Source organism: Puma concolor, chromosome B1 (assembly GCF_028749965.1).
Source record: "Puma concolor isolate L17-30 chromosome B1, mPumCon1.1.hap2, whole genome shotgun sequence".
In the NCBI taxonomy this organism is placed as follows: Eukaryota; Metazoa; Chordata; class Mammalia; order Carnivora; family Felidae; genus Puma; species Puma concolor.
The window spans coordinates 31,787,061-31,807,415 of NC_141670.1; the positions used below are offsets into that span (position 1 = coordinate 31,787,061).

The 20,355-nt window shown below is 50.4% G+C and overlaps 1 protein-coding gene across 2 annotated transcripts in view; it reads right to left on the reverse strand.

Moving 5' to 3' along the window:
• Positions 1-20,355, reverse strand: part of DPYSL2 (dihydropyrimidinase like 2) — a 132,750-nt gene that overhangs the window by 52,399 nt on the left and 59,996 nt on the right. The window contains exons 1-3 of one of the 2 annotated variants that reach the window (XM_025933146.2): positions 18,138-18,453; positions 14,637-14,725; positions 12,467-12,651 (exon numbers count right to left, since the gene is read on the reverse strand). In XM_025933146.2, coding sequence (XP_025788931.1) covers positions 12,467-12,651; positions 14,637-14,725; positions 18,138-18,176 — 313 coding nt within the window. In that variant the 5' untranslated portion in view covers positions 18,177-18,453. Of the gene's footprint in view, positions 1-12,466; positions 12,652-14,636; positions 14,726-18,137; positions 18,454-20,355 lie in introns of those variants that run through there. The other variant, XM_025933145.2, reaches the window with a different exon arrangement.

Below are 20,355 nucleotides of genomic sequence, written 5' to 3' on the forward strand. Positions count from 1 at the left end.
GAGCCCCGTATTGGGCTCTGTGCTGACAGCTGAGAGTCTCTGGACTGCTTTGGATTCTGTGTCTCCCTCTCTCTCTGTCCCTTCCCTGCTCACACTGTCTCTCTCTCTCAAAAATAAATAATAATAATAATAATAAACCATTAAAAAAAAAAAAAAAAACCAATTGCTAAGTCTCAGACACAGCCCTAACCTGGAGCTTGCAATCAGGTGTTAGACTACCATTCATCCCCCAGCAACTACGATTTTAATGTTAAAATGTTAACCTGCCCTTTGAGCCAACCATGATTGAAAAGTACCATTTTCCAATAAACACGTGGGTCTGTTTCTAGAATATAGGAGAGGAAACGATCAGGTGTCTTAAAACGCAGCAAAATTCAGCAAAGCAAAATTCAGCAAAGCAAACTCTCCTTTTCCAAACTAAGATGGAAACTATGTTCTCCTGGGGCCAGGGGAGAAGTCTCCAATAACAGAGCGAAACGCTTTCAGCTAGAAAAGACATTCAGGGGGTGGGGAGGATAGGCCATCATCATGTCCAAAGAAATACCATTTTGGAGCTACACTGACCATTCTGACTGAATCTCCATGAACGAAGACAGACGGGTGTATGACAAAAAGTAAGGTGGTTGCTGAAATCAATCACTACAAAGCAAACGTACCCCCTTCAAATACCTCAGTCTCCAGGTGTCAAATGAAACGTTTTAACCGTCAGGGCGCCTGGGTGGCTCAATAGGTTGAGCGTCCGACTTCAGCTCAGGTCGCGATCCCGCGGTCCGTGGGTTCGAGCCCAGCGTCGGGCTCTGTGCTGACAGCCCAGATCCCAGAGCCTGCTTCGGATTCTGTGTCTCCCTCTTTCTCTGTCCCTCCCCCACTCATGCTCTATCTCTCTCTGCCTCTCAAACATAAATACATTGTCAAAGGAAAAAAAAGTTTTCACTGCCAGGAGCAAAACTGGGCCGTGGGGCCCACTCGCCCTCACACACAACCTGCCCACATTGGGTGCCACTTGTGCGGTGTCACCGATTCCTCACTGCAACCCTATTAGGCAGGAAAGTCCGATCCGGGCCCCTCCGGCAACTGACGACACCAAGACAGAAATAAGGGGCACCCTACCCGAGTGAATAAACAAGCAGCAAACACCAGAACGAAGGTCTCCTGATTCCTAGCTCGGTGAAGATATGTCGTCAAGAAGCCGGGGCCTCAAATTCTTTCCGTTACACCTCATGCGTCTCCTCGGATTATCTCCGTGCAGGAAACAACAATGTGCAGAGCAGCAATCCCAGCCCTGCACAGCCGTCTGACTTTCCTCCCTGTCTCTGCTGCTCCTCAAACACTGCCATCTGCCTGAGGTGTTTCCCAATCGGACTTGCGAAGAACACAGCCCGCTGAGCCTCGTGGAGGGCCATGCCAAAGCGAGTCAGAGAAATGAGGAAAGACGGGGCCCAGGCAAGGGCAAGAAGATCTTTGAAGCAGCTTGCGTGACAGGACTCAGCACAATCTGGTCCAGCATGGAAAAGAGCTCCTGGGCCTCCCAGAAGCAGGAAAGTTCCGCGCGTGAACGCGTGGCATCGGTTACTCCTCTCGATTGCTTTCCAGTCACCCTGGGACACAGGGGGAAATCTAGGTCATCAATCCAAGTGCTTCTGTTGGATGGTCAGATACTCCCTTGCCACCCTCTTGGTGAGCGTCTTCCCCCCCCCCCCCCCCACCGGACACGGCCTCCTGCTTAGTGAGAGATGGTCACAGTATCTGATCACTTCCCCCCTTTATATTACAGGAAAAAATGCTTTTAAATTTTTTTTCAGTGTTTATTCTCGAGAGAGACAGAGACAGAATGCACGTGGGTTAGGGGCAGAGAGAGAGGGAGACACAGAATCCGAAGCAGGTTCCAGGCTCCAAGCTGTCAGCACAGAGCCTGACGCAGGGCTCGAACCCACGGACCGCCAGATCATGACCTGAGCCAAGGTCGGACACTTAACTGACCGAGCCACCCAGGCGCCCCCACAAAAAATGGCTTTTAAATCAAATGCTTTTAAATCTATCCAACAATAGAGAACAAAATAAAGATTGAACACCAAAATCTTTCTGTTTCTTGGGGATAGCTATCAGCCCAATGCCTGATCCCAAGCCCTGGGCCCCACCCCTGACACTGGGCACAGCATGTCCCCCAAATATCTGTCCACCCCCTAGGGCATAGCTTCCCAACTGAACTCTCTTCTTGCCTCCACTACGGATTTGTTTGGCTTTTTGTCCCCCCGTGATTTTGCAGCTAATGAACCACGGCAAGAAATAAATAAATAAGAAGAAAGACTCCCAGCTGAAAGGAAGAAGCAGGAGTTGTACAGGTCCAAGAAACAGCAGCTACCTGTCTCTGCCACGACGGGCCAATAAAGGGATCAGGGACCAGCGCTTTCATCTCTGAGGGGTCTGACACGGTCCCTTCATTTGATGTCACAAATGGGTCACTCACCATGCCTGCAGAGAGGAGAGAGCTCAGCATTCTGCCCGGCCTCTCTCACCACGCTCTGTGAGTGTTGCGTTCCATATGACTAAATCCCTCCTTAGGTGAAACACCCACTGGGGAGGAATTTGTCACCAAGGCTGCCAGAAGAATGACCCCAGGCTGTGCAAGGGGAGCTCGGTGAGCTGTGCGAAGGGAGAGATTTGAGCAGGTTCGGCAAGGAATGCGAACCTCCTTGCGGAGACTGTAATGAATCCCCCGCGAGAAACAGAGGGGCCCGGGTGTTCACCAGCACGGGAACAACCGTTTACAGAGCTGGCCTCGTCTGAAGTCCTGTTTTGGCTGAAAATTCAAATCTAGCAAGAGCTATTGACTTGACGGGCTGTTTCCTTGTGACATCGTTTTACATCTGTGGGGCGGAGCGTGTTGTCAAGAAATGTAAGCCCCAAATCCTCCAACAACTATTTGAAGAGGTGGGAAATGAAAAGTAAAATTTCACATTTTTTTTGCAAGAAGCCATTTTAGAGGGCTCCTTATATATAAACATATATATACAGTTGTTTTTCCTCCTCTGTTCAGAACACACTCCACTTCAGAGGCTCGAAGATAAAAACAAGCCTTGAACTCACCGAGTGGCAGCGAAGGGAGATAGCCCACCTGGAATCAGCGGGGATGTGACTGCACTCTTGGAGGAGAGATGAACAGCTCATCAACAGACAGACCAACCGATGGACAGGTAGGTAAACATCAGATTGCAGGATGGATTACAGATAATAGATGTACCTAGATGCTCGATAGGAGACTAGATAGCTGGATATACACACAGACAGATGATGACAAATCGCATATAGAGAGGAGAGAGGAGATAAACAAGAGACAGAAAGACAGACAGGTATAGAGATCAGACTGACAGATAACACGTAGATAGATAGATCCACTGATTCACACGTGTGCCGAAAGTGTCCCGATAACCATTTCCAAATACTATGGCACAAACAATCTCACTTTGCACATAACCCCACAAAACAGGGCTGCATTGTCCCCACATTATAGACGTGGAAACTGCCATCTAGAACTAAGGTATCCCATGATCACATGCAACAACAAGGGCTAGAAAGGGAAACTAAACCGAGATCTTGGGCTCCTTGGAGCTGTCCCACCCCTGCCCTGTTGTGTTGCCCTCTGAAGCAAAGCCCTGCAAATTTCCCCCAGCTGGGAGACAGAGGCCGGGACAGAAAATCCGAATGGTTGCCTTAAGAGTCTATGATTCTATGTTATTATCAGGCTCTTTTGATTTTTCCCTCACAGTCTCCCCACAAGGAAGGATTCCAGTTCTGACCTATCATTAGAGGGAGATTAGGTCATAAACACTATTGATTCGACCTAAAGACAGTAGGGTTTTCTCAGGGAAACCAGCACAGCAGGTGGCCCACAGGGCTGGGGACAGCAGTCAACATCCCAGCCCCACTCTGCCTTTGGTACTCCCTCCCATTCACCCCTTGGCCTCACTCCTGCCCATCACTTCCCGCCCCACATCCTCCAAGTCCTAACCAGTGCCCTGTTAGGGCATTAGCCAAGTACAATCCTTCCAGGACACCGAGGACAACAACTGAAGGAGGAGGCCCTTCTTGGTGACACCAGCTGAGCACCACCCAGTTGCATAAGCTTCTGGAGGGCACCCACCAGAATCCACCCACCCCAGGGCATGACACTGCAATCCTCCTCCCCCTCCCTTCACAAAGAAGACAGGGTACAGGGGTGCCTGGGTGGCTCAGTCGATTGAGCATCTGACTCTTGATTTCAGCTCAGGTCATGATCTCGAGGTTTGAGATCGAGGCCCACATCTGCAGTGTGGAGCCTGCCTGGGGTTCTCTCTCCCTCTCTTTCTGCCCTCCTCCACTTTCATGCATGCTCTCTCCCTCGCTCTCAAAATAAATAAATAAACTTAAAAAAAAAAGAGGACAGGATACAGAAGAGAACAGAGTGCAGAGGGCACCTCTAGCTTTTAGAAAACTCTGGCAGACATTCATTCGGTTTCAGCCGAAACCAACTGTTGGAGCGGGCACCCAGATCCATAGCTCTTAACCTTGGCCATCACCCGGAAGCTTTAAAAACTACTACTGCCCAGGCCACCGAGAGCAATTAAGTCAGAAGCTCTGGTCTCTGTAGCCTGTGAAAACTCCCCCAGGGGATTCTAGGGTGCAATCGAGGTGTGGAACTACCGCCCTGGCTCAGAGAAACAAAATTCCCTTCCCTGTGTAGGCAGCCTCAGCCACAGAGACCCAACCCCCCACCGCATCCTCTCTATCATTAGGGGAACATTTAGTCACATTCAAAGAAAGCTGCCTCCCAAGTGGGTTAACCAGAAAGAACTCTAATTTCTACTCACTGTGATTCCCCTTTATCATTACCATGGCAGTTAAGAGGGACTAAAAGCAAGGCATTTGGGTAAATGGCTTCACCCAACAAGAGCAGAAAGTCAGAGGCAGAGCTCTCAAAACCCAAGGAAAGACATAATCATTTTTCCAAGGAGAAATAGGGATGGCTTCTCAAAGAGGAAAAAGGGAGAAAGAAGCCCAGCAGTGATCTCGGGCCAGAACTATGAATGGTAGTAGGAAAATGTGGACACCTTGGAGAGAGAGAGGAGAGAGAGATCGGGGTCCTGCGCCGAAGTCAGATGCTTAACTGACTGAGCCACCCCCACAAAAAATGGACACCTTGGCCACCCTAAGACGGTCATTTTTCCCCATAAAACACTGTGTATCACTAATTTTTCACACAGGGGACAGAAGAGTGTTTACCCATTACGGGCTCTAGTGAAAAGCAAAGCAAACCAGTGCAAACCCAAGCAGGGGAAGGGACACGGGTACTTTGTCCCAGTCCCCGTCTTGAACAGAAGGAGGCACGTTACCCAAAACCACCCAAAACTCACAGTGCGGTTAGTTTTCTTAAATGACTAAGTGGGTACGTCCCTTCCTACTAAACGTCTTTTTCCCCCCCGACGACTTAGCGTGGAAGCAGTGGGGAAGGCAGGGATGGAATGGGGTGCTTTCCCAGCTGGGCTCCCCCAAGCCCTACTAGAACTCCCCAGAGGCAGAGGGGCTCTCAAGGTGGGGAGCACAGTGAGAAAGGGGAGCATGGGCCTGGGCTCTCCCCCAGCCCACTGTTCCAGCCAGAGCAGCTCTGCCCTCATCAGCCTTATCCGCCAGGTGGTCGGGGGAGGGAGGAGGGAGGACCGTCCATGTAGGATTTCACATGAGAAGAGTGGTCCCAGGACAACAATGTTAAGCCATCAAGGTAGAAGGAGGGATGTGGTCCAGGTTTTGGTCCAGACTCGTTCAGCTCTTTATCAGGCAGCTTCCACATATGCCAGGGGCCGTAAACAAAGGGATAGGGCACGAGCTGTGCCCTCCGGAAGTTTCTGCCCAGCTTCCTGAGCCAGAACACAGAGCAAGCGCGTCCTTGGGCTTGTATGTGTCCTGCAGGCTCTTATTTAGCCACATGGAACCCCGAGACTGCGGGATGCTGACCACTGAAGCCCGTCCCTCACATCCGAAGACTGGGAAGACCTTGCTGGGGCCCAACATTCCCACTGCCCCCCCACCATACCTGGCTCTAGCTGTCATCGTGGGCAACAGGACCGACCGGAAGTTCCCAACAATCGAAACATCCCGCTCTAAGGGAAGGCAGAGAGTAGGCTCTGGGAGCATCCGGGTACTGAGACGCCCTGAACTCTTGCGTACAGCACCCACGGGCAGGGCCAGAACTGCATCAGGGAGGATAGGACGCCTTCCTAAAAGACAAAGGCCCACCCCCTAGGTGGCCGGGGATGATATCCAAATTTTAACTGCCAGCTCTGAGAGCCAGAGGCCAGCAAGAACCCCCGAGTAGATTAAGATACCTGCCACAATGTCCATGGCATAGGGTCTAGGCCCCCAAACAGGAACGTCCCTGCTTCTGGAGGGGCCTCACCTGAAACGCCACAGGACTATGAGGCTGGCTGGTGGAGCCTGACCCAACGGCCTCCTCCACAAGAAAGGCATTTAGTAAAGTGTGTGTGCGGGCCTTCAGGAAGAGCTGTGCTACTTCTCAGGATGCTTCGTCTGTTCCACTCCCTCCCCCCATTCTGCTCGGCAGCAGGTATTAGGTGATCGGCCCAAAATACTGCAGGGAGTACACGTATTCTTCCAATCCGGCCATTCGTGGCTGCGATCCGCGTGCCCCCCACCTGGGCAGGCCCAGTCCCATGGGGTCCGCTTGCTGAGGCACTCGTGTCCTTAGGCGAAATGTGTGACCTCGCCCACGTGGGCCCGGGGAGACGCAAGCAGCGGACAGGAAGAGCCTGCGCTGACAGCCCATCGGCTAACGTGGCTTTCTAATCGCCAGGCCACGGGCCGATTCTGTGGCCACGACTTCGGTCCTGGACTTTGAAACTTTAGTCTGATGTGGTCGGCCTTTTTTGTAAACACTTTCTAACCCGAGTCAAATGAATGATGCAAAGGGAATAATCAAAGTATCAATTACAGACAATTCATATTATAGTGTGTGTGTGTTCACACATGTGTACTCATCAGAAGCAGGGAGCAAACCCAAATGCCACATGGATGAAAAAATGACAAGCAGTGGATGTACCACAGTGACACTCGGAGCCACGTCTCCTGAGGAAAGCCCGGCCAGCAGGGCCGTGGGAAGCCACTTCGCCTTCATGTCAGGCCTCCTGCCTCCACAGGCAAGACTCTCCAGAAAACGCTGGGACGTGCCCAGGGGGTGTCGGGGAGTGATCGCTGAGTCTGCCACAGTGCTCAGGGCTACTCCTCAAACAGACCTGACCCTGCGCGCTGCGGCCAAGCCCTCTCACAGCAGGACCACATGAGATGCGACCCCCCCTCCTCCTGAAAGAACAATCCAGGTGGAGGGGGAAGGGGGGCCATCCCTGATCGCATGGACCCCGATCTCTCCTCTCCTGCCTCCCTCCCCCAACTGCCGTAATGGCTGACCGTGGGGCTAGGGCAGCAGGCACAGGGGCGCCGCTGAAGAGACGGCTGCTTCGGTCAAAACGACCACAGTGGACATCAGACATGTTAACCCGGCCCCAGGATTCTCAGTCCTCTGGCACCAGGCTCAGATGAAGCAGGAAACCAAGTGCTGTTAGCATCCCCATTCATTCAATCATTCACCCATTCATTCAACTGGAAGCATTAATGAAGCACCCCTCAGGTGCTTCTGCTGGGTGGGTGGGGAATACCAAAATGAAAGAGGCAGGAGCCTTGATCACATTATAACACATGATGGATGTCATAAGGGCCCTGGGATAAAAACCCCATGTTTGCTAAGGCATAAAGAAGCAGCAACAGATTACAGGGAAGGGGGCTGAGCAGGGGCTCCGGGACAGAGGTGACACCTAGCTGGGCCTCGAAGAGTAATAAAGATTCCCGAAGGCAAAGAGAAGAAGGTAAGGGCATCCCCTGGCTAAGGTGACAACATCTGGGTCCAGACTGGGGCAGCAGGACTGAGTCACGGCATCGAGCGTTCTGCTGCTTGAGCTGCATCCTCTGGGCAAAAGGGAGCCCCTGAGGGCTGCAAGGGAGGGAGAGGGCATGATCATCGCCATGTCAGAGAAAGTGCCCGTGGTGCAAGGAGATGTGCACGCTGCAGAGACAGGATCCCTGCAGAGACAGGATCCCGGAGGCAGTGAGACTCCTCCGAAGGCGGGGGCACAAATCCAGTACAGACAACAAAGGTATGACTTAGTGGCAGTAATGGAATGGATGCAAGAGATAAGGGACAGACAAAATTCACTCAACGCAGCACAGGGTGACTTTGTGAGTTCAGGCCAGAATAACTGTGACTGCAGCCCTCGCTGGGGTTGGGCGCCAGAAGAGAGGCAGGACAATGAGAGGCGAGGGTAAGGATGCCTGGAGACAGCTGGATGGAGGTGCCTGAGGCACATCCAAGGAGCCCCATCTAGAAGGTGACAAGTGCAGAGCTCAGAGAGAGGCCTCTTCCAGGCCTGCACCTTCTCTGTGCTCAAGTCCCATCCTGATCTCTGCGGTGCAGGGTGTTGCACTGGGGCTCCACCCCTCCAGGGAAAGCCTGAAGTTCAGGTTAGCAGAAATGACAGTCAGGCTCTTTTCCCTGCACTGTGGGTTCTGGTCCTTAGACATCTGGAGTCCAGAGATCTGGCCTGGACCCCTGAGATCCATGCTTTCGAACAGCTCAAGTGCATGTGACAATCCGGATTCAAATACAGGTTCACAGGTCCCACCAGCACGCTCTCTGCTTAGATATGTTGGGTGGGGACCAGGAAGCTGAATGTCTGAAATGCATGCAGGTGACACCAGGGTCCACAACCTGTCGGCCGTGCTTGGGGAACCCCTGTGGCCTCCTGCAGCTGCAGTCTCTTCTCTCTGGCTCTCTTACAAAAGTAGCGATTGGGAAGGGGTCTCTACAGAGATGAGAGGCTGCTGGCACCTAATACAGATGGAAAAAAAGTAACTTAACCCCATCTGAGTGTTTACTATGGGCCAGGCACTGTTCTCATGTCTCCAAGTCAATCTGTGTAACAACTTTCCCCATTTTGCAGATGAGGCCACTGAGGCCTTAAGTCACACACCTGGCAGGTGGAGAAGCCAGCCCCGCAGATGTGTTTTCCACACCGGCCACGAACACCAACACACAGGATAAGCATCAGCAAGTAATGCCCTTCTCTCTGGCCCCGGAATTTCCCTCTATAAAACGGAGGTAACCATTCCCATCTTCTTCTCTCTGGTTAAGATGCTGGAGTCTTAACTCTGATGATCGTAACCCTCTCGGGAAACCAGTAGCATTTTCCCCAGGAAGCAACTCTGCCACCTCCGTGACCCCTCGGCTGGTCTCGATGCCGCGTGCAGGGCCTGTCTGGAGGCTCCGCCCACCCACCACTGGATGGAAAGGGCAAAGGGCGTTCTGTCTGCCCTGCACTGGGGGCCCCTTACAAAGCTCCCGTTGTGCCATTCTCAATGGGAGGCTCTGTTGGATGGCAATAATATTATTTTCTGCTGCTGACGTGTCACCTCCCTTTTTAAACTTGGACTACTCGGCTACATTTTCCACCTTGGGCCGTGCCATTTCAGACAGACCTGGGAAGGGCACTGCAAAGGGCACGTGCAGGTGACAGGCTTGTAGGAACTCAGAGAGATGGCAGGAAGGGGTGTGGGCAGTGGTGCACCGGTTACTTCAAGGGCTTGCTTCTGCAAGTTTCACTTGAATCTCCTCCAGGGCCCTAAGCATTTTTTTTTTTTTTTTTTTTTTTTTTTTTTTTGGCCTTGAAACTCCTTGAGGAAGCTACAATTTCCTTGAAGGAGCAGGCCGTAGGTACCAACGAAGTCACATTAAGCTAGCTCTCCCTCTTTGCAAAACTCTGTGTCTGCAAAGCGTGCTTTTCTGAAGCAATGCCGAAATGTGTTGACCAGCAAGCAGAAGAAATCCCGATTTCCTCATCTGTATCATTCCCACTTGCTTCCCGAGGGAAGGGCAGGCCAGTGGGAATTCTATAGAGGTCAGTAACCACGGGTGGTTATTTGCAAGGGCAGGTAATATTCTTCTCAGGGCTTTAAAAGCAGTGGAGTTTGGGGTGTGACAATTCTGACCACATCCCTGCCACCTCTGATTACTTTTCTTCCTTAGGGTTTGCTCATTAAATCCCTCTGCTTTTTAGCCTCTTAGCCTTACTACTGCATCACAAACCCTACACTGAAATACGATCACATTCTGCCCGGATGTGTAGGGCAGGCAGTCTGACTTCTCCTTCACCCTTATCTGCCATAAGGCCATCTGCTGACTGTTCCCGGCTCCCGGACCAGGTGCAGGCCTTGTGGATCTGTCCCTTGTCCCTGCTCAGGAGCCCACTTGGAAGGAAGGGAAGGAAGCCCACTGCTGCTGAGGAAGAAGGTCAAAGAGAAAGTCAGGGCATCGGCAGGAAGGCATATGCCCTCGTGGTGAAGGCAGTTGGGGGGGGGGGTTCAGCGTGAAAGCAGAGAAGGGACAAGACACAGAATGGGGGGGCCAAAGAATGGGTCAAGTGCAAGGAGTGAAAGCCACATTCAGGGAGGTAGGAGACGAGAAAACAGAATGGTGGGGTCTTTCAAGTAAGTCTGAGAGAAGACAGGGCTTTATGCATCTGCTGAGCGAAGTACACCTGATCACAGGCAAACGGTCTCTGAGCTCGGTGAGTCACCAAATGTGGGGGCTGAAAGGGACATGCAGGGTCAGCTCGTGCAGATCCCTCATCGTGCAGATGAGCAGGCCCGCGAAGTGAGGGGACCTGCCCACAGTCGCACAGCGAGTCAGTGCCGGAGGGAGACCACAACGGCAGACTCCTGGTTGGCGGCATTTTCACCACAGGGGGCTCCCGCCCAGCAATCCCTCCACTGAGAGACAGCACTGACCACTCACTCGGGAAAGATTATTTGTGGCTTATTAATACCCGGTGAGCAACGCGGGGGCCCACAAGGACCTCATATGAACTCAAACAGAGGCAGATTATAGCCTTGACTTGGCCTTGCAGGCTGTCACCCAAGCAGTCGGTGCTTCTCGAAGCTCCCATGTGGCTCTGCAGCTGGCCCTGGAGAAGGGGCAGCCAGGCCCACTGGTGCCAGCTGAGTCCTAGCAGACACGACTGACAAAATGGCAGCCTCTTCCAGTAGGTCAGGGCACTGAGCTGTGGGTGGAGGATCCCCACCCTCCACGCCCTTGAGAATGGCTCCCACTAGGTTAGAAGGTGAGGTGCACAGCAAGAGCGAAGTAATAAGGCTTCAACCTGCAGGCTCTATGATTAGAAAGCTGAACCAGAAGACAGTGGTCGCTGATCCGTCAGACACTCTGAAGACCAGGACCGAGAGAGAAGACCAAGAAAGTGCAATTTAAAACGTAGGGGTGCTCAGACTAGGAGGGGACAGCAGGGCAATGTTCGCCCAAGTGGCAGAACAGAAGAAAGGAAGCTGAGAGACGGACTGTGAAGTTACAAGGAAAAAAGACCGTCATTCTGAAAAATAAGCAGTAACATAGGTTTTTCTAAAGCATAAAATAGTGAAGTTCTTTCTACTTTGACCCTCTTCTGAACTGAACTGTAAGTTTTGAAGATGGATTATATATTTCCTTTCGCTCTTGGATAAACGGTTTTTGGTTTGTTTTTTTTTTTTTACATATGTGTCTGATGGGCCATGGTGGAGCTTACCGCCCTCTTCAAAACCAAAATAGCATCTGTCACAGGGGCATCATTAGGCACATTGGAAGCCGACCTTATACAAGCTAACTTTGAACACGCATGCTATGACTCCAGGAAATATACTTCAGATTTTGCCGAACAAAAAGCACAAATTCCTTGGAGCAATGCACGAAGGACATCTGCTGTTGGGTGGCAGCAATTTTCCTACGTAAATGACAATTAACAATATCTGTGGGTCGCTCTCAAAGGAGGGCTGCCCAATTCCATTTACGTCAAGCCCAGGCCAGGAAATATTCCCCCCACTTGATTTTCTTAGCAGTGGAACGAATACAGGTTCCTGCTTCCACACTTCATTTGCAGCACCCCGCCGTCACTCCAAGAAGATGCAGCCTCAGGAACTGTTTAAAAGCCAAAATCAAATACTTATGAGCAAAGGCTCAAAACAGACAGCTCTGACGATGACCCCAAATGCAATGTGTTTAAAGCAAAACCACCATCAAATCACATTTTCAGAGCAAGGAAGACAAAAGTTCAAGCCGAGAAAGCAAGAGGCCGTTCCTTTTATCCTACCCCAGTTCTCTAGCACCGTATTCTCAAGTTCAAATGGACACGTCAGAGTTGGACGGAAAACGAGGACAAGGAAACAAGACAAATGGCTGGCCCGCCCCCTCCCCCTTATGTGGTAAAGCAATCCACTGCTCGGTCCAGCAACTATTAGAAGGAAAGAATCGAAACAACACAGACGCGTTTTCAAATGATAATGGTTCCCAAGCTCTGAGATGATTATTTTTAAGCTATCTTACTGATCATGGTGGTTCCCCCAGCCAGGGCAGCCTTGGTGCCTTGAAAGAAGTCATCAGCAGAGGTCATTCCTTGGTCAGGCATCTGGAAGCGGGTATGGACATCAATCCCTCCGGGGATCACCATCCTAGAATGGGCTTCGATGGTCTTCACCCCTCCTGGCACAATCAGGTTTTCCCCTATTTGCCTAAGTAAACAGGACAGGTGATAACAGTTATAAATGAACCACTCCTGAGTCAAATGGGCTCTGACAGACATTTCACAAAGCCATAAACTATCCTTCCCTAGGTTCTGTAGACTTTTTGGATTATTATTAATATTCCTAATATGTGCACTCCCCAGTCCCTACCCCAACTAAGAGGCAAACGGAGCATACTACAAAACAAAATTTAAATAAAGCACCAGGACATGCTGATGGAAGAGGTTTAGTTGCCAGAAAACCCTTAAGATCAAATGATTACAAGGCCCCCAAGACATATACCTAAAATGCCACAACACTTTCTCCGTAACTAATTCAATTGTATAGCAATTTTCTCCAGACCTGGTTGCACTTTACATTTATTTTCCACACTGAGAAAACAGTAGTGGAAAGACAGTGGTAGAACAAAGCCAAGGAAAAGAGAGAAAGAAAAGGAAAAAGGAAAAGAAAAAGGAAAAGGAAAAAGAAAAAGAAAGGGAAAAGGAAAAAGAAAGAAGGAAAAAGAAAAAGAAAAGGAAAAAGGAAAAGAAAAAGAAAAAAGAGAAGTGAACGTTATGATTACAACTATTTAAAAATCTGGAAGCATGTGCTCAGCAACTCAGATACTAAGGACGGAAAAATTAATATTCCGTTGAGGGTCATGGATTCATTTCCAATTTTCTTTTTTTTTAATTTTTTTTTTCAACGTTTATTTATTTTTGGGACAGAGAGAGACAGAGCATGAACGGGGGAGGGGCAGAGAGAGAGGGAGACACAGAATCGGAAACAGGCTCCAGGCTCTGAGCCATCAGCCCAGAGCCTGACGCAGGGCTCGAACTCACGGACCGCGAAATCGTGACCTGGCTGAAGTCGGACGCTTAACCGACCGCGCCACCCAGGCGCCCCCATTTCCAATTTTCAAAAAACACTTTTGCTACATCTTTCTAGCAGCTTTTTTCAGAAGGAAAAAGTAATCAAGGAGTTGATAAAAGTTCTAAAACAAATTAGTGTGGACTAAAAATAGCATACAGGCATGCTCACTTCTAGGCCAGTATCAGGCTGGCTTCTAATGGGGGGGGGGGGGGGGACGGAACATGAAAGTCATGGTATTTGAGAGCCTCGAGCAGAGAATGTCACAAACACACATGGAGAAAACATTAAATGTGGAAATGTTAAAACCTAGTTTAGGTTCATAAATCAGGGCGTGAGTTTCCAGGCAACAGACCCATCCACTCCAGTTTTCCACTCCTCCAGACTGGTTTGCTGCTAGCCTTGATGAATGCTGCTTATTTAAAAGATGTCATTTGCTACAGTGTTTGTCTTTAAACAGATGTGCTATTTCTCCCAGGGCCCTGTGAGTGCTCCCAGTCAGGAGGGCAGGAAGATACTGGTGTGTACTCAGCTCACTTAACCCTCTGTTGTTTCTCTTTTGTAACACAATACACAATAAACACAAGGGCACTCTTATTTGCGTTTGTTGCCACTTAAAGAATGAAACCTAAAATTCCCTGGGGATGAGGCAGTACTTTGTCTGTTACTTGGTAATTCATTTGGTGTCCTTTGGCCTCAGCAACTTGGATGCTTAATTAAGACAGCAGATGTGTTATCTAGATAGAAGAGGCTGGATGCCAAGTTTATGCCTTAGATTGGGCAATCTACCCAAACAACTATATTCTAGGAAAACCTTTAATATACTCAATAGATCATAAACCAAGAATTTAAACTGGCAACAAGAAGATATTGTGTCACCTCAGTTAAAATAGTCAATTACATAACACATAAGGAAATGGGTGTGCATTTAATTGTGCCTTTGAATTCCCCAAATCTGAGTTTTCAAATTCACTAGTTGCCACCAATCAAAATAAGCTTAAACATATCCTAAGTGAGGCAGTGTGTGAAGTCACTCAAGTTTGATGTCATGTGTGTGAACTGTAGGTCATGTCTGGGAATACTGGAAGGTAGACAAATTCGTCTCTATAATGAGTGACACTTACTTGATCAACCCATCTTCCATGTATATGTCTGCATAGAACGACTGGTCATCATTAACAATTTTACCTCCTTTGATCAGAAGACGATCACTCTGAAACGAAGAAGTAATAAGGTCAGGCAGGACCTATGAGGAACATCAGTGCCAAGACAATGAGCTAAGGACACATTTTTCGGCATTCAAAAGAGATGCTCAAAATGAGCCAACTCTGAAAAGGTTCAGTGACAAAGGTGAACCTGATGTGACAACCTATTCATCACTTGATGAGTCAGAACATACTGGCAAAAGTTCAAAGCTTATTCTAGGTTTAAAGACAAAACAAAACAAAACAAAAACTATCTCTCTCCACTGAAATAGAGAGAAAATGAAAGAATGCCTACCAAACTCTCTTTAAAGAACAGTGTAACGTTTCAGATAAAGAAGACAATATTTTTTAAATGGCTTTAGGCTAAATTTCATTAAAAATAAATACACCCACATGTAAGGAAGTCAATTCTTGGCATGGTTTGTGTAGGGAAAAATTAACCAAGTCTGTTGTCATGGGATACTCTACACAAACACACTTCGCTCAACCACTGCAAAGTTTCATTACAATACGTTCTTTATATTTGCTTTTTATCTTTGGGGTGAATCACATCGATTGTAACAAAGGGGGAGTGAACACTTCAAATATACACCACTTTAACTACTAGGCTGTTAAGAAAAATGTAAAATTTTGTGATAAGATGAGATGGCAAGTTCCAAAATCTACATTGTTGATGCGCTTGTATTTTAAGGGTTGCAAAAAATTATATATGACAAGCAGCATGTGAGGGCCAGGAATGCAAGAGAACTGGTACACTGTGACTCCTCTCTATCCCAAATGCTGTGGATGGAATGGGATATCAATGTCCTGTGTTCAGTGGACACGCACCTGCTATATCCCCAGGTGGGGAACAAGTTGAACCACAGGCCACCGTTTTAATATGCAAAATACGTCAGAGGATGACATTCATTTTGACAACGGTTACCTTAAAATTCAGTTACAAACCAATATTCTTAGTAAGTGCTATTTGTATTTAGCACCCACCAAAACCAGAAAATTATAGCAAATCTTTAAAAAATATATTGGGGGGGGGAGAATAAATAAAAATGAGAATAAACATATAAGCTGCTAGACACCTAGGGAAAAAAGATACTGTTACACATAAATGCACACACAGCCGGGTATAGAAAGTATTTATTTTTTTCTCTAACATAATAAAAAACAGTGAGATCATTTTAATTTTATACACTGTAGGGTGCATCATCCTACTACAGACTTTGGGAAGTCAAATGGGAATAATCAGTCAACAATTCCTGCACTTGTGTAACATCTTTACAAAATTCCTGTCAGGTACCTTAAGTCACGAAAGCCTCAAAACAAATTTAAGAGGTGGGTGGGGCCAGATTCTTATTCCCATGACACATAAAGAAACTGAGGCTGAGAGGTTAAGCCACTTGCCCCAGGTCGCCTGATCCAGTGGACTTTTCTCTGCCCACGATGATCTCCCCCTTTTCCCCCATTACCCAGCTGTGACAGGATAAACGTGGCCTGGAAGGCAGGGGAGAAGCCCTTAGTCACTGCGGTACCTGTCCCGGCCATCACTGCGAATCCCCGAGCCAACATCATGCTAAGAAAAAAATGAGACATCACCGCCCCGTCCACTCGAGTCCCTTCCAGAAGGCTTCTTACATAAGATGCTGGCCGTGATGATGGAAGGAGGGAAACCATACTATAGGTCCTAAGATAATGTAACCAGATTTTTTTAAGGGTAGAGGAGGCGCTCTTTGGGGAAAAAAAAAAAAAAGGTCTTGATTGTTTGCTTTCTAAATTTTTCTCCCCACACTGTCAAAACCAAACTGTCTTTTTCATTCACGAAGACAACAAATTATTTGAGGCTTGTGGCAAACCTGCTCCCCACCCCCTCTCCCCAGACTCCTTCCTCCAGAGCTGGGAACATGTAACGTTGGGTCCTCTCCACCCACTCCCTCCTCCCCGAGCCCGGCCCTTTGGGATCTTGGGTCTTTGGCCTTCAAGAAAAAGCTAGTACCCACCCTCTCTTTAGCACAGCCTGGTTCATCCTATAAAATCCTCCTGAGCACACGCCCCCTCCCCTGTGCATTTGTTTCCACGTCTCTCTCCTGCGGATGGGTGTGCCCTCGTGCATCCAGAGGAAGCCGGGGTGTCCGTAGCTAAGAAGGAAACCAGAGCGAAAGCGCGCCCTCAAATCCAGCCCTAAACACATCTTGAGTTTACAACGATTCTTTCGGTCTCTGCCTCAGCCCTGGGTTCTACCCAGCAATCAGCTGGCCAATTGCAATTGCACATCATTATGTAACAATGAATTTCCCTCGCCTTCCCTCTCTCCCCGGGATTTCATTCGGGGATGTAGAGAACTAGGACTGGTGAGATTTTTCCAGGAAAAGATGGGGAGAGGGTGGGGAGGGCAGGAGAGCGGTGAAAGCAAGAACCTGTGTTCATTGCCGAAGCATCGCAAATTCATCGCTTAGATGTTTTTTCTCGGGATTTACAAACTAACAACTCCAGGCCCCAAACTGCGCCAACACCTCCGGCCGCAGCGATCATTGTCTGGCCGAGGCCAGGCCGGGCCATCTGCTCCGCGCGTCGCGCAGCGCCATTACCTCCGCGAGCCCCGCTCCGCGCTGTCCCCAAAACGCCCACCCTCCCAGCCCGCTTTGTATGCGCCAACACAGGCGCCTCCTTGGCTGCAGGAGGGACAGAAAGTCACAAGAAAGCGAACCCTGAGCCCTGCCAGGGTTCCAGCCCCACACCGGAGGGCGAGGAAGCCGAGAGGGCCACCCAAAACCAGTCCGTGATCGACAAAAAGCCCACGCCTGGCCCCCCACCCTCTTCTGTTCATCACCGCGTCCCTATTTTTCCTTCCAGTTTCCACATCATCCCGGCACTCCCGGCCCTTTCCAGCATCCCTCTGCTGTCATTACGCCTCCGGGCTGAAACCCGCTCCTTTTTCTAAGGAGCCGGAGGAAGGCTCCAGAAAGCCTTTATGGTGGGGGCGGGAGACACAGGGAGAATCCATTTCTCCATCTCCCCCAGCCAGCTCCTGGAGTCCAGCCTCGCAGCACGCAGCCCGGAGAACAATATCCGAGCTTCAACCATGCATATTCAATCTGGCATCCATTTGCTTACACCCCGCAGGCCAGCACTGCAGCATCTCGAACTGACAATAAAAGGATACAGCGGATCTGGCGCGCTACCTAAGACGTCCTTAATGCACTTACGCTCCTATTTTTATGCCTTACAAATTATGTAGCTTACAATTCTAGACGGCTGCGTCTCCCACTACAATCGCCTTCTTCAGCAACAGGAAAAAAAAAAAAAAAGGAAAAAAGAAAAGTTGGGTCCCTCTTTCTCCCGCTCCTTTAAAAAAAAAAAAATTCCTTGGATGTTCCTTGCCACAAAAGGTTGCTGGCCGACCGCAGATTGCCCAAGTACCAAACTCACCGTGATGCGTGGAATATTTTTCTTCCCCTGATAAGACATCTCTCTCCTGGGAAAAAAATAATTTCAAGAGGACACCTTTAGAGCAAAAATTGCCAGGAAAGAGATGGTATTTTTTGCAGGATTGAAAAAGATGCAACCGCTTAGCTGGTCTTGCTGATAGCAGATTTCAAGAACGTAAGGGATAAATGCAATCCTGTCTCTTTCTTCCTCTGCTCCAACACAGCCCCAGCCAGGGCGGAAAAAAAAGAAAGAGAGAGAGAGAACAGGAGGGAAGGGGTGGAAATAAACTACAGCAATAAAAGCCTCGGTTCAAGTCGGCCACCGCGGCGCATGCGCCGCCAGCCACTCCCTTTCCTCTCAGGCAAAAGCCATCCGCTTCGAGAGAGACGAGCCCTGATTGGCCACAATCGTGGGATATGCAAATGAGCGCGGGCGGGGAGGGGAGCGGCGCGAGAGCGCGAAATGCTGCAGTGTGCCGCCGAGGGCGGCGGTCGGTGCGTGCGCCCGAGCGGGGAGCGCGCCTTTCGCGCCCTTTCTTTGGGCCAGGGCGTCGGGGACTGTAGCTGGCTGCCGCCCCGAATGCAGCATCAGCAACTCAAGGACAATGGAGGGGTGGTCTTTACGGGCCGGGGGAGCCCGGCCCCGAGACGGTGGGCTTCGCTGCAGCCCGGGCGGCACGCACCCGCTCGCGCGCGCCCCGCTGGATGCCCGCCCGCGCGCCAATCCGCGGAGGCCGCCGCTGCAGCCCCGCGTGGGGTGACTGCGCCGAGCCAATGGCTTTGCTGGCGGCGAGCGCGCGACTGCACCGCCGGCCGGCGCCGCGCCGCCCGGGAGGGGCTCCCGAGCCCTCCTCCCGCCGCCCTCGCCCTTCGCGAAGGCTCGCTCGGCCCCCACCCAGGAGTCGACGGGGAATTCAAATGGCAGCGAGCGGATGGAAGGGGAACGGGGCGGGGAGGGCTCGTCGCGGCGCCGCGCCGACCACGCCCGTCCGCCGCCCGGCCCCCGAGAGAGGGGCTGCTGGACGCGGGCCTGTGAGCCGGGCGGCGCGGGGGCGTCGGGCGCGCGGCCGGGCTCCCTGGGGGCGCGGGGGGCGCCGGTCGAGGCGAGGCGCGGCCCTCTGCGGGAGGAGAGCTAGCCTGAGGGCGGACGCCGGGTCGCAGGCTTCCGTGGCCTGGCAGCGGGCAGTAGAGGCCAAGGCCCTGAGGACCCTGAGCAGGGAAGGGAGGCCGCGCGGGAAGGCTGTGGTCGGCTGCTGGAGCTGGGAGAGAGAGACAGGAGACCACGCCCTGAAAGCCTTTTACGGGCCCGCGGGGCGTCGGGGGGAAGCCAGGTCTGCGGCCCTGCTCTCTTTAGGAGTCAGGCCCGCTCACGCCCGTTTGGGGGTTTCGACGGGCGCATTTCACCGGTGCCTGCAGATCTGTTGAAGAAAAACTTGAGATTACCGTGCCCGAGGATTTACAGTGCTGCAGAGGGGCCTCCACATCACACAATGGGACCGAAAGAGGTGATGAACTGTGGAGAAGCAGGAAGAGGAATGAAAAGATCTTATACCCCCAAAGAAAGGGAAACTGAGTCATACGAAAACGTCCGGAATCAGAGTTAATAGGCGACTCTTGATTTCCCAGGCAGATGCTAGTTACAATTTGAACGGCTCTCTTGGCGCTAGCCATTGAACAGGCCTGGAATCCCTTAGCTTTGCTGGTCCAAATCATGCAGTGGCACTCTTACTGCGGAATCCCTGGTCCAGTCAACTGGTCCAGTTGATCCCAAGGGGTCTACCAGGGGTCATCTCTTCGGAGATGTTGCCCAAGCAGGTACAATGACTAAAACATCTGGGCAGGCCCATGGCTTTGGTTTTCTCTACTTGAGATCAAACAATAGAGGAATCCTTCCATAATCTAGGCCATCGGGCAGCCGTGAAAAAAAAAAAAAAGAATCCGTTTAATTGGCTCATACCTGCTCAGCAAAGATTAGCCAGATAAAGACAAAATAATCCTGGGGCTACTGTGGGCCCACGTTCCAATGTCTTTCTGCATCTGGCCACTTTGGATGGTTATCTGTCCAAAAGATGTAAGATTGTACTCTTTCGCTTCTATTCTGATAAATTCTGAGATCCCAGAAAGGAGCTTTAGGGCATGCAGCAAGCTTCATGGTTGATTAATTCACTCAAGTTCCAATTAGCTGTGCATTTTGAAAATAAAGTAGAAGCACTCCTCCT